Source organism: Botryllus schlosseri, chromosome 1 (assembly GCF_051294905.1).
Source record: "Botryllus schlosseri isolate E-star chromosome 1, Bs_hap1, whole genome shotgun sequence".
In the NCBI taxonomy this organism is placed as follows: domain Eukaryota; kingdom Metazoa; phylum Chordata; class Ascidiacea; order Stolidobranchia; family Styelidae; genus Botryllus; species Botryllus schlosseri.
This window is the reverse complement of record NC_137236.1, coordinates 10,060,079-10,075,142: the sequence shown is the minus strand read 5'-3', so window position 1 is coordinate 10,075,142 and position 15,064 is coordinate 10,060,079. Positions and strand designations below refer to the sequence as shown.

General features: G+C 40.1%; 2 protein-coding genes across 6 annotated transcripts in view; both read right to left on the bottom strand.

The window, feature by feature from the left end:
* LOC145453615 (uncharacterized) overlaps positions 1–15,064 on the bottom strand; it is a 371,639-nt gene that overhangs the window by 286,202 nt on the left and 70,373 nt on the right. The gene's annotated exons all lie outside the window — the stretch shown is intronic.
* On the bottom strand, positions 5,445–7,172 carry LOC145437173 (uncharacterized). The gene has a single exon (XM_080314369.1). The coding sequence runs from the start codon at positions 6,608–6,610 to the stop codon at positions 5,753–5,755; it is 858 nt and encodes a 285-aa protein (XP_080170495.1). The 5' UTR covers positions 6,611–7,172; the 3' UTR covers positions 5,445–5,752.

The following is a 15,064-nucleotide window of genomic DNA, read 5'->3' as shown; positions in this document are numbered from 1 at the left end:
CATCCGTGCGAGCTCCAGGCTAATTTGACAGAAGATTGCCCAATCTTCACCGATGACAGCGGACAGTGATACTGTCATAATATGCAGAAACCTGGATAAAAAATATGTGGAAAACATTTCTAAAGAAAGGAAAGGCCATCCATGCAAGTTCTAGGCTAATCTGGCGGAGGATTGCCCAATGTCCACCGATGACATGGCGCACAGTGATACGTTCAAAATATGCCGAAACCAGGATCAAAAATATGTGGAAAACATTTCTAAAGAGAGTAAGGAGAACAGTGCGAGCTCCAGGATAATGTGACAGAAGATTGCCCAATCTCCACCGATGACAGCGGACAGTGATACTGTCATAATATGCAGAAACCAAGATCAAAAATATGTGGAAAACATTTCTAAAGAGAGGAAAAGCTAACCAAGCTAATATGGCGGAAGATTGCCGAAAGTCCATCTATTACATAGCGTATATGCGAATACGGTCATAATATGCTGAAACCTGAATCGAAATAAGTGGATAATGGAAACTTTGATGATCAGTTCATACGCTTGTCATGATGTCATTAATTCCATAAAGGGTGCACCAAGAGTACTGCCTTCAAAAAGATACCTGTTCCCTAAATATATACCTACTGTCCTACTCCATGTATATTGTACAACAATTTTCTGTCAATGCTATTGTAATATAGTAAGGAAACAGATTAGAGTATTCTTTTGAAATTATCGTTTAACTAAAATAATCAATTCATAAAAAATTTCAAATATTTGGATATCGGAAACATTTGGGGATGCGGCCGCATCCGTCGCATACTCCTCTAATACGCTGGTGCACAACATCAAGAGTTAAATCCACTACATGTAGGTAGTCAGTGAATGATGCTTATTCAACCAATCAATGAAATTGATATTGTAGTCTGATTTAACAAATTTAGCAGGCATACGGGGCCAGGGTCAATATTGACTTCATATGTTTATTGTATCATAAAAACCAATTCCGTGCAATTGGGGTGCTGGCTACTGCTGCATAACTTGTTAATGGGGTCATATTGTTAGCAAGTATAGAAACCCGCTTTGCGCTCTCCTCAATATCAACGTAGCAATTTACTCAGACGCCCAATGCATTGTCCCGTCTGGCCTAGACCGTTAAGGCGAAAGCTTATATCCCCTTGTAAGTCCTAGTCGAAAGTGTTTGCAAAACGACAGAAGATATTGATTTTGTGGGATTATTGTATCATTTTATTGCCTTAGTAAAAGGAACTGATCCGGCTCCGATCCGACTTCGGCCGTATCGAAAAAACTACTGATCTGGCTCAGAACCAGCTCTGGTCGAAAATTAAGCCGGATATCCAGCCCGACTCCAGTCCATGCTCCACTCCATAAGCCATAGATCAATGCAAGGGTCTTAAAATTTGGGGATATATGACGTTGTCCGATTTTACATCGACAGCCTAATCAAGTAAGCTTTGTTATGCCTGATTATGAAGCCTTCTTATTTAGTACAGATCTCGCTTCATTGAATTGTAAAATTCATTAATTTCTCGATCCGCTGAATTGAGGCTTATCGCGTACGACCTGAGAGAATTTTGAGAAAGACTGGTGGTACGCACACCACAGTTTGGGAACCACTGCTATAATATGAGTATATGTATGATATATGAGATACATATCATACTGTAGCTCACAGATGTTCAATGAGCGGTTGCTGATGCTGCGTTTTATGAATGTCATGAGACGTAGGCAATGAAGACATGCAGTGACTTACTATTATAGGCGGGCTACTTGGGGGTAAAACAAATTCTATAACCTAAAATTCAAATGATTTAGTCATTCTACTAATCATTCATCCCGCAATTCTACTAACCAAGATCGTGCCTCTGATCAACGCCAAGCTGAAAATTAAAGAAAGCCACTAATAATACTTGGAGACGCATCCTTAACTGATACTATGGTAACCGTTTAAAATATGTGCATTGTACAGCAACTGGCAATTGATGACATCAGTGAAGTTTATGCTTCTCATTCAGTAAATAAATAGAATTTGTCGCATTATATCATCCCCTATTTTCTCAGAAATAGGTATTCACGGCGTATCGATCTCTGTGTTTCTTCCTTCCGTATCGCCACGAATGATCCTTCTCGTGGTCGTTGCTCAAGTAATCGGAGTGTTGTTGTTGTTGTTGTTGTTTCCTGAATTGATAAGCCATTACGGAAAGTACATTGAAACCGAACCGAGTTAGAGACGGCAGGTCGAGTATTTGCTGAAGTTGAATGGCAGCGGTTATGATTCAGAATCCGACAAGACGTTCCTGTTTGAGAGGGAAAGGCACCGCGTCGCGTGGAAAAGATGGGGCATTTCATCGATAGTGTGTTTCATCACCGTATTGGATGTCTTCGGTTTCGGATCATTCTCCTTTGTCAACGATATCACGTCGAGATATTTCGTAATCGATCCAGCCATGACCGACTTACAAGTGTAACATCCTGGGAATTGATTAATGTAATGGATCAGTGGTTGTATTGTTACTGTTGTTGTGGTTGCGGCGAATTGCTTGATGATCAAACACTAAACGAAAATAGCCCTTTAGTCCAGACATCTCCGACCTAAAGCCTGTCAATAGAGTTGAAAGACGTCGTATTTCTATTCTCCTATCGCCCATACGCGATATTTTTTATACTGTACGCTTTCACGATGTCCGACAGAGCGTACGGCGCCACCATTACATCTTCATTGATTTTGAAACAATTTCCCTATTTGAACGATCAGTTTGTGGGGTTGCTGTTTATCATTGGAATCGTAACCGCAACTGCTGTGGGGCCTATAGTTGGTCAAATTCTTGACAGATTTTCCAAACCGAGACTGACAATACTTCGCGTTTCTTCACTGCTGATCCTAAGCTTCATTGATTCAGTAGCTAGCTTCCATTAAAAAAACCTAGCTGGTGTTCACTCATCATATTTGACTTTAACGTCCACCCGTTCTGCGTTGATGATTTGTCTGAAACTTCGTGGATCGGGAATAACTGCCAACCTGACTAGCCCTATTCGATTAAAATCGTATAGCATCCTGGCGACAGGTGGAGTTGTGTTAATGACATTTAGCACAGCCTGCGTACGTGTGTTGATGGATAATTACAGTTCCGCGTGCGGTGACTTGTTTCCGATTCAATTTTTGTTATGCTTTCTGATGGCTATTATTTTTCTTTGGACATATTTACAAGATGCTAAACAAGTCTAATATTTTATAGTAGGTCAATGTGCTTCTTTTAGTGAGCGATTATTGTTTTGTCCAATTCTCTTATTGATATAGGCCTATATATATATATATGCGATACATGGGTTTAAATAAATGCCCCTACCTACTACGGCATGCAATCAATCGATATTGCCTCAACAGGTCCGGCACGAGCCCTAATTAATGTTATCATTTTATTGCTGCCATTCAGTAATACATATTATGGTGATCCTTGTACTAGCCTACTATAACCAAAACTATGACTGTGCCTCGTATCCAGGTCCATCCAAGAGCCATTCTGGTTTGTTTGTTCCCACTTAACTAAACTACTTAGCTGTTTTCGAATACGTGGTTTGAACAATGCCGAAATAGCGAACATAGAATCATTACCATGTTCGGTATGGTTTCAGTTTCCACGCGTGTCACTACGAAAGATAGTAAACAACGCACACCCAACATGCGTTGAATCCATGTTCACAAAGGCAAAATTGAGATCATGGGAACTGGTTGGAAATATACCTACTATGCAGCAGCCGTAATGATTTGCGAAAGATTCTGAGGAATCTGTGACAAGGCACTGAATTCGAATTAACTATCAGTGAAGATTTAGTCATAAAACTTGGTGATTGTAAACGTTTACTTCATAATAAGGTCATCACATCATCGAATACAATTAGGATATAAAACCTAACAACGAAGAATAATTATAATGTTATACAATCAAAAACCTACCGCATCTCACATGTATCAGCTATGCTTGTTTTCGATTCTGGCGCAGGGCGATTTTGAATCTATTTTTTTCACCACTTCTCGAGAATACGCCAGATGGCGCTCATGATTCGGAATAATTGTAAGTTTCATAGATACTTCAGTATAGTAATGTTCGATGTTTGTTGCCTTGAACATGAACAGAACAAGAACAATTGAACATGCTCATTGCTCACTGTTGAAGTTGGATAACACCAGTCCATTAATTCGTAGGCCTTACATACAGCTGCAACTTGCCACCGTTATAGCAATCAGTATTAATGACAATGACCCAAATGTCGAAGCGAAAACAATCTTTAATCTGCGATCTATGTTTTCGGAAGTCGCTGAGAATAGTAATAAATGCTGGCACTGTAGATGGCTATGCGGAATCCCTATTGCTCTTGTATCAACCAAGTTCGACATTAAAGATGCTATCCGCCTCGTAGCCGATGACATTGCTGTCACTTTTCCTCTTTTCTATCCTCTTTCCTTAAGGAAATCAATTCACGGACACCAGCTGTGTTATCGGTATTAGTGATACCGTATCATAACTCCGGCAGCGGATACGGACATAAACATCCCTGTAGCTAAAAGTTCGAAGACTTTAAACAAAACTCCCATCGAAACAAGGAGAGTGGTGGATCCGTTTAAGATGCAGGCTTGCAAAGCGAGTTGCCGAAAGCTGATCCATTCACCGATCACGCAAATTACCAACACGATAGCGAGTCTACCGAGGAGATTGAGGATTGCTTGCGAGTCTTCGAACGTGACTTTTTCTCTCAAATCGTACTGGCTACTTGATAAAATTGTTAGGTTACGTAATTTAAGCCTATACACCAAATTTGGTTTAATTCCAACCAGTAGCCAGGGAATAATATACCGCGCAAAGTTATGGGAGTTCAACATATGTACACGACTATATTAAGTCGATATCACCATCGCAGCTGCTTTTTCGGTGCGGTTCCTGGATGCTGTCTGAGAAATAGGAATGTGAACAGAAGTTGTGAAGAGGTAATTAAGATATGGGGATAGGACTCTTCGCGATTGTAATTCCTGTTTGTTCGACACGGCGCTGCCTTAAATTTACTCAACCAAGTTGCATCAGAATACCCGATCCTTGTTGATATTCCTGATTTTATTCTTAGATGCTTAGGGCTGCGGAGGAGACTAAAAGTTATTCAGAATATTAAGCCAAGACCGAAAACGAACGATATGAAATTGAAAGTTACTGTGAATTTCGTCGATTCAACAATTTTGACATTTACGATTTGCAATATTGTCGCGCAAATTCCAATTTATCATCAAATGCAATATGCAAATGCATAGTTGAGGCATACGACATACATATCCCCTATATTTTTCATCGCAATTATTAGGGATTCATATAAAAATGTCAAAAGTAACATACCTGTTTCGAAGAACGACACCCGTTAAAATTTTTAATCTAAATTTAATCTAAAATTTTTAATCTGATCTAAATAATTTTAGGCGATCTCGACTTAACCACTATAATCCCGAAGCTTCTCGTGATATTTAAAGCAAGTATATGAGGATTTGCTTCGCCAGTCGAAATAGTCCTTGTGAACCGGACCCGGCCAGAGGACTACATATTGCTTACCACTGGTTTAAATGATGACATATGCTGTTTCGTGATGTGGTATTCATCTCCTCTCACGCATTACACTTTCACGTAACTTTATAAACAACATTTCATAATTTCACACTATGAGATCAGCAAGACATTATCAATTTTTCATTGAATGTTTCAATATGTTGCTATTCCAAAACAATCATCACCGTCTTGTACACCACTCTAATTTTGATGTCGTTGGAATCCCGATCCTGCATCGACCAGGTATTTTTCACAGCTTCCACAAGTTCAGCCAGTGAATTTAAGCCGTTTTCACGCAATTTTTGATGGAACGGAAGGGTATGATAGAAGCGAGACCATGAGCCAAGAGTCCATAGGGAACCAGGCGCAAATTCCAGCTCATTTATCTCTCTGCTTTTCTTTTCCCAGGTGATCGCGTCAAATTGCGTTCGATGGAGCTCATGTGTGTGAAAGGTCGGGTGCGACATTTCTCTCGCCTTTTCCAATAGCTGGCGAATCATCATTTTTACCGGTCCGTCTATTATGGGTAGAGCGTCATCTACCGCGGACAGTATTTTTGATATCTGGTGCCGGTAAAATAGTGCGACGCCACCTGGTTTTAGCACTCGTTTGCATTCGGGGATGAACTTGTCGAGGTCGGCTTGGTGTACAACAAACATGGCTGTAATGACGTCAACAGAATTATCTTCAATAGGCAGTTTTTCCGCATTTGCTACTTTAAACTCATTGTCTGAATTGTCACTATCGAAAGCGATGGCATACGATATCATAGGAGCACTTGCGTCTACTCCGATCGTATGGTCAAAGTTTTTCGCCAACAATCTGGTTAATTTGCCACTGCCACACCCCACATCAAGTAGGCATGAGGAACGTTGACCTACTTTCCCTAATTGCTTGAGCGGCTCAATGACAATCCGAACCGGAATATCCATCAAGGCACGTGGTCTACTTTGAATGTAATTCTGCACCGTTTCCTCCCTGTTGAATGCATCTTCGGGTATAACGTTCGATGGAGCGGACATAGCTATGATAGGATTATATTAAACTTTGAATATAGAGAATATTACGACTATGGTAATGGTTGGCGCTGGGCAAAACCGGGAGCAGGAGGGATTTGAGTAGATTCGAGTACAAACGAGGAATATTCACGGATATGTCATAACAGTATCGGTGGTGTGGAATGTCAGCTTATGTACTAGGGATGGTGTGAGTGTGAGGTTCACGTTCGCGTTCTGTGTGCGAACCTGATAAATTTGGAGGTTCGCGTTTACAAAGGAGCCTTGGCAAGTTCTGCAATGTGAACCTTTTTCATATATTACTATTCTTCACGTCAATATAACATCTTTGGTTAAAATTATTTGCATTTTAACTTCGGACCAATCTGTGTATGGCGCTTGCAGCATGAAAAGAAATTCACAGCACTATACGAGCGTCGAACATGCATCTTGCCAATTTTAAAAAAAAAAGTTATTAGCTCTGTTAAAAAAGTTTGCTTGAAATAATCAGCTTTTTGCTTGGCGCGAAATCACACAGCATCAAGAATGAAATAGACTACACGCAGGTTGTCAGCGAATAGTGCTTTTTCTACCAAAGAATGGGTCGTTGCGTAATGTAAAAAATCTGCAGGCGTGCGGGATCCGTCTTGATATGTTTATTATATCATAACCGTCCGATTGGGGCGTTCTTTAATGTATAACTTGTTTACGAGGGAGTATCTGTAGCAAGAAGGCCTGTATAGAAACCAATTTTTACTATGATCAATAGCAATAGCGATAGCAAGCAATAGCAATATTCTGGCGCCTCACGAATACATACACCGGTCTAGTCTAGACCGTTAAGGCGTAGGCTTATATTAACTTACAAGTCATCATTGAAATTGTTGGCACAGCGACGGAAGATTTTGATTTTATGGAATTATTAGAGCATATGATCGGTCATGTTGGTACACATTTGGTGATGCTTAAAAAGTCAGCATGTAGGCCTACTTCAGCATTGTGGCATAATGTGACCTGAGCCGTCGCTAGGTATCTTATGCATTATAACATTAATATATTACTTTTCGGTAATGTAGGATTGGAATTACCAATATGACGTCAAGTCATAGGTTCGTGTTCGCATTCGCGTTTCACAGAATCTTACAAAAAGGTTCGCGTTCACACAAACCAAAACTTTTAGGGGTTCACACCATCCCTATTATGTACCATTCGTTTAACTCTAGTTCTACGCAAGTGTATCAACCCCACCGGCGTTGAAACATGTACTATTTACTATATCGACTTCTGACCTGATGTGTATCTACAATACGATAGCAATGCCGCAAAGTTCAAAATCGAGAACTCATTATTATAAGAAAGGCCATGATAACATATATATAACTTAATAATTAATTAACACTGTCTTAGAATCGAAAATCACAATCTTAACTTTTCTAACTATCAGAGGTGGTCAAAGTAGTCAAGAAAGCTACTCAAGTAGAAGTAGAAGTAGCGAGGTAAAAAATCTACTCAAGTACGAGTAGAAGTACTTCTCCCATATGCAACCTGAAACTACTTGAAGTAGAAGTAGAATTGGCTGACTTCAAATCTACTCAAGTAAGTAGCTGTGAAAACGATCGTAATTCGTTCGCATGGATTGTCAATAGGTGCAGATTGAGCTATGCGAAAGGTGCCGAGCTTGATGCATACAAAGAGGTATTCAATTTTCGACAGCATAAGCATTAGTCCGCGTCATAGGATGAAAACAATAGTATTGATATGAAAATGCGATACTAATCTTCTATTTAATCGAACAGCACGATTTAGAAAATATCATGGTATGGCGCACTCCCCCATATTATAAGGCCCGTAGTTTAGTCGAAGAGCAATACGTAGAAGTTGTAGGATACGGTGTAAACACTTTGCGCGATTAGTAAACCTTAATAAAAAAATACAGTGTACCGTAAAAATGCCATATTGTGTAGCTTTATTTCCGGAAATTAAAGGCACTTGCTTTTATACCTCAACGTGTATGTTATCCAGACAAAAGAACTGATGTTAATTGAAACTCAAAGTATATGATACTGGAAATTGAAAGTGAAATATAAAGACTATTTCTAAAAGTGAAAAATGTATTTCGTGTCATTTATCCAGAAATTTTTAAAGGTGGTATGCTAAAAACAGCTCCAAAACTAAAAAAAAGTCAGACTCCACTTTTCCTGATTAGGACACGCCATAGACTGCTAGATTGCGATACGATAAGTAAATGCTAGATTGCGAACATCAGTTTCCAGCGTTATGATGAGCCATATACACAGTGATGAAATATTTCATATCGGCGAAGGGTGACACAATGCGGTGTGAACGGAACCACGCCAACCCTCTACCTTATATATATTCACCGATACTTTCGTGAAATCATACTGGCTACGCCGTATACACTGAGCGCGAAGCGCGAAGAAAATTCTGGGCTTTACTCAACTTTTATGAAAATTGAATGTAAATACTCCGTGAAAACAGCCCCGAAATTGCCCAGGCTATTATCCTGATTGGAGGGTTAAACTACTTCTACTTGACAAAATGAAAATAGCGAAAAGAAAGTAAGTAAGTAAGTAAGTAGTAAGTCGGCAGTTACGGAAAAATAAGAAGAATATCGGTCTGGTGTAAATGACCAATTGACCATAGTAGTCGACAAACACCATGAATACCCCAAAACAAAAAACAAAAAAAACAAAAAAAAGTAAGTAGATCACAAAATATTACGAAGTAGAAGTGGAAGTAGCTAAAATCAGACCTACTTGAGTGAGTACCAGAAGTAGAGCAAAACTACTTGAGTACTTCGAAAAAGTAGCAGTACTTCGTTACTGACCACCTCTACTAACTATTGCTGACTAGAAGACAAATTTCAGGTAACGTAGTAAGATGTAACCTAGCACCTGTTCTCCTGCATAGTAATGCCTGGCCGATATCCTTTGACTTGATGCCACCACAATTCATAGAATCATATATAAATACATTGTTTGATTAACCAAATTTGTTTCTGATTTCCTAGAATAGGCATTCATTTTACTGTATGATCTACTCAGCGAAATTTCATTTCGTGGTGGTGCCCTGTTGCTGTATTCAAGTATGTTACACAACAAACTTGGTGAAACGGCTAAACTAATGCGCGCCATGGCCAAGTGATGCGCTTCTTTGTCATCTCAGTACATTGATTTATGAGAGGGAGATTGCAAGGGAAGCCGGCCAATCCCCAAATGTTATGGATACATCGCAAATTAATTACACTGACCAGCAAAAAAATTTATCATGGAATGTAAGAACGATTTTGTGATAGGGGAGATGTGGTACCGATGAAACACTGGGACCGAAAATACATTTATACTTTAATAATTAATTACCAAAGTTCGAGAATCGAAAAGCACAATCTTAACTTTCTAACCATTGCTGACTAGTAGACAAAATTCATGTAACGTAGTAAGATGTAACCTTGCGCCTGTTCTCCTGCATAGCAATGCCTTGCCGATATCTGTTGACTTGATGCCACCACAATTCATAGAATGACATACAAATAGGCCTACATTGTTTGAATAACCCAATTTGCTTTATGATTTCCTAGAATTGGCATTCATTCTAGTGTATGATTTGCTCAGCCAAATTTCATTTCGTGATGGTTTCCTGTTGTTGTGACCTATTTAGATATGTTACACAAAAGACTTGGTGAAAGGCCTTATGCACGCCATGGCGAAGTAGTGCGGTTTTTTTTGTCATCTCAGTACAGTGGTGTAGGAGGGTGGGTTACGAGGGATGCGGGCGCATCCCCAAATGTTATGAATATGTCGCGAATTGATTACACTAGCCAGCAAAAAAAATTCATCATGGAATGTAAGAACGATTTTAGGGTAGCGGCGATGTGATCCCGATGAGACACTGGGACCGAAAAACTTGAAAAATTATCCATGATAAACGTATTATTACACTCCGCGAATTTGTCTTCAGATGCATGTTAGCAGAATCTTTCCTCACACGCAAAAAACGTCGACCTGCATGAGTCGGTGTGTGTGTCATAACTGCCGCAAAAATCAACCATCTGTTCCACTATAAACCATGCAACGAAATGAAGGACGGCGGTCGGTCATTAGATAATTTAGCTTAGCAAATCATTACGAGGTCTCCATTTCTGCTTTTCTCTGATTAATCAACGTATTGTAAAGTCAAAGAACCCAAGGCATGCAATATGGGGTACAAGGAAATATGATTTTAAATATGCTACTAACCGCCACTTTGTATTGCCATTATGTAACTTGTTATCGAACTTGTGGGATTAGGTTAGTCTGGTACATTTCACTAAATGACTTGAAGGTAGGGAATTTGCGCTAATATCGGAAAATCTATTATAATAGACCAGGGCGGGCAACCTATGACCCGCAGATAGTTCCCGGTCGTACATGATAATGTGGTCTACGGGTCTATATACATTTGCGAGCACACATTTTCGACCATCAACATTGCTTGGAGACAAAGCTGCGTTCAAATTTAACCGACGTTCACGCGCATCAATTACAAAGAGTTTCTACGTCCGTCATGCAGCCAGAGTCCAAAGAACTTGTTGATACTGTTTTCGGTCTCCATGCTTTAACCCTAAAGTTTAAATTGAATACGATAAATTCCTTCTATAAGTGGCTAAATACGCAAGTAATGTTTCCGAACAAACTTTCGAGCAAATAGTTTTTGAAATCAGCAAGGTGCATTCACGTGTAGTGCTGAATTTCTTTTCGTGCTGCCAGCGTCATGCGGAGAGTGATCCGAAGTTGAAATGCAAGAATGTCAACCAAAGACGTTATATTGACGTGAAATTGTATCACATGAAAAAGTTCACAGTGCAGAACCTACCAAGGTTCGTTTGTGAACGCGTACCGCCAAATTCCAGTGTTTCACACACAGAACGCGAAAGTGAACCTCGGGTTGACACCGTCCCTACCACCAAGTACTTCTTTCTCCCATATCCGGCCCGCTGACTAGAGAGGTTGTCCAGTGTCCACCCCAGTATTGAACTGATAATAATGAAAAATCATCAACAGCCAATCTTTGTCATCCTAAATTTCAAGATTTTGAGTTTCTGAGCTCCTCAACCCTCACTTCAGGATATATACATCACTGTTCATACTTCATGACGACTCGTCTCATCCATCACAAGAATAATGATGTCAGCCGCTATGAAAATCTATTAAAAACAATTTTCATAAATATGATGGGAAGTGGAAACTTATCAAAGAGCCATATGTTACCATCAAAAGAACCATATATGGCAAACTAGCCATAGCCTGATCTATGTGATGATGCATCACTTCCAAACCCTTTACCAAATTCCGGGCACGCATTTCTTCACTGTTTCGGTTTTCGGTGTTTCTATGATGTTGTACTTGAAAATGTTAGTCTAGAGCTGTGTCTTACAATACCACAGTTGTTTATAGTTACGACTTTCATAGGAAAAGTGCAGTTTTCAAATTTTATGTTGACGACAACCACCTTTACCCCATTTCCTCGCGGAACCTCTGAGCAGTCGCTGCCACGCGGTTGAAAACTACTGGTTCAGTCATTCCATTAACCAAGATATTGCTCATGAGCTATGCCAAGTTGAGGATGAATGGAAACAACCAGCAATGCTCCGAGATTCATCCGACTGATTCTTAGGTATAGCTGTTTAGAAATATGTACCACAATTGCTTATTCATGGCCATCATGATTTCAGGTTGATCAATCAATCATAGCGTATAGCAGTGAGCTTAATGCTTCTCACGCAGTCCCTTATTAATATTAGTCGCATTATCAATAATAATAATCGATTATCGCCCGATCATATTTTCATCTGCCCAAGACACATACACACAATACACGATGCCATATACAAGACACAATGCGATGCAATGAACACATAGGAGTACGCCGAAACGACAAAATTGTGGTCTCTTAATCTAGCATCCACCTCGGCCTAGTGCCCGATGTTACAGTCTTTCGATGTTGAACTGTCTTCGTCGGTCATTTTAGTAGACGCTCACCACTACGCTATCATTCGCCAATTTCACAGCAATCGATATCCAATATCCATAGTGTCTACTCGCTCTGTTTCCTTCCGTATCGGCCCGAATTATCCTACTCGTGCTCATTGCTCAAGTCATTGTTGGTGTAGCTTTGCACGAGATTTCGTTTCCTGCATTGATTAGCCATTGCGAAAAATTCTTCGAAACTGATCCGAGTGACAGACATCGCGTCGAGTGTGTGCTATGAAGTCGAATGACAGTGGTCGTGATTCAGAAACCGACAAGACGTTTTTGTCGGAGAGGAAAAGGCACCTCGTCGTGTGGAAATGATGGGGCATTTCATAGCTAGTGTGTTTCATGTCTGTGTTGGGTGTGTTTGGTTTTGGATCGTTCTCATTCGGGAACGAGATCACGTCGAGATATTTCGGAATCGAACCAGCCATGAACGACCTGCAAGTAATCGCCAATCTTCTCGGTAGACTGGCTAGTGCGCTTAGGCAATTATCGATATCCTCAATGACTTCCGAAAATCTAGATCGCAGATTTAGGATTATTTTCGCTTCGACATTCGGGTCTTTGTCCTTGTTTTGTTGCGTTTTAATGAAATGCTTTGTGTGTTGCAGGCCGCCTGTTTGCGAACATGGTGAACTAGATCCCGCAGCAGTAATCGAAAAAAAGCCATTCATGCAGCCATCATCGACTTACAGCCTGAAAAGAGAGCTGGAAAATGTTATTTTTACTTGCTATCTCAATAACGACTTCAGTCGCTCGCTATATGCAGGACCATCAGAACTTGTTCATGGTGCGAACTTGAGATAAGGTCCTGGTTCTTCTGGTTCTGATGAACACGATCTTTGCTAAAAGGTTCGATATGAGTTGAAATTTTAACATGAATCTATGACATCACGCTGCCAATAACAACACATTTTCCGCAATGTTATAAATGTGTGTGTCTACGTACAATACCTGAAGAAGAAAGTAATTTCTTTGTGGCGAGATAGCGCAGTGGTATAATCCTCGGCTGCAACACCAACACGTTGCGGTTTGTTAGTCCGACTGAGGTCGACTTCCGAATTGCTATACCTATGTGTGGAGGTTTATCTAGGCCAGGAGTGGGCAACCTTTTTGCTATTCACGGCCGCATCTCGATTACTTATGTAGCCTACGGCAGTAATCATGCGCATAAGCCGTAATCAACTAACTGCATGGGCGTCAAATACCCATGTTATACTGTCCATGTCCATTTCAGTTGAACTCCACACTTATCTACATTCTCATATCGGCTTACTATACACACCGAAATCGCAAGTGGCCATGTTTTGACGAATTACAGGGAAAGCCAATGGCCGCGCAAAGCGCGAAAATTTTTTCAGATTCACAAATGAATTTCGTCATTATTATTGGTATACTCACATATTGCAATCAACTATTTATCCTTTATCAGCCCATGTGATCAGATCCACTGGTGGAGTTAATGGAGGTAGTGTCTTCGAAAAGTTAGGGCAATTTACACATGATGATGCATCTATGGGTGGACCAAGTGGTATTGGTCACTTTCTTGCATGCAATTATTTCCTGACCTCCCATCAAGATTGTCGTCAGGCTTAGCGGAAATATATTGGAATCGTCGGAACCAGTGGTTCCCAACCTCTTTGGATGTCGGGACAGCATTTCAAACTTCGGAGTACGACTGGAGCCGCATGAAAACACTCGATTATAGGCTACTTATAACGAAAATTTTAACGTAGCTAGCCAAGCCTACCTCTGCTCTCACCATCCAGCTAATTCAAAAGCATGCACATATTGCACATGGACTGCTATAGATTCTATATCGGTTATTATAGCATTGATATAAGCAAATTGGCGAGTAGGCTACTATTATGTCGTGATGTGATAGCTCTTCAAACATTCCTGCACTTTATGCAGAAGTTTGCGGGAATTACACGATGAGAAATATTGAACTTATTGCAATTTATACTTGTCTATAAGTCTTTTTTTGATGTTAGTTAAATTGTGTCGAAATTTACTCCTCACAGATACGATATATAAAGAGGTCTATGACCAGCAGAACTGAAGATACGTCGTTGTCTGACGGTTATTCATCCATGCGTTTGATAAATGTCTGCAAGAATTCTCTTTCTCGGTTTTCATAAGCGGCCTTGGACGGCTTTAGACATAACTAATATCCTCCATTTTAGCATTCACATACATTAATTTTCTATAGCTACTCATAGAAACGATCAACAACTATCTATTATATTCTTGTGGCATATTTAGAGGTCAATCAGAGCCGCAAGAAGGTTATCTCGGATGAGCCGCATGTGGCTCTGAGAGCGGCGGTTGGGAATCACTAGAAACGTACCAGAAACAAAATTTATTTCGTGGGAAGCACACTATACCAAGTTGGTATTTCTATATGGGGCGCATCATTCTTATCAGCTGTTCGTGTCTGTGCTATGGG

Excerpts from the sequence above, each read along its gene's own strand:
- LOC145437173 (XM_080314369.1), bottom strand. The coding sequence starts at position 6,610 with ATGTCCGCTCCATCGAACGTTATACCCGAAGATGCATTCAACAGGGAG.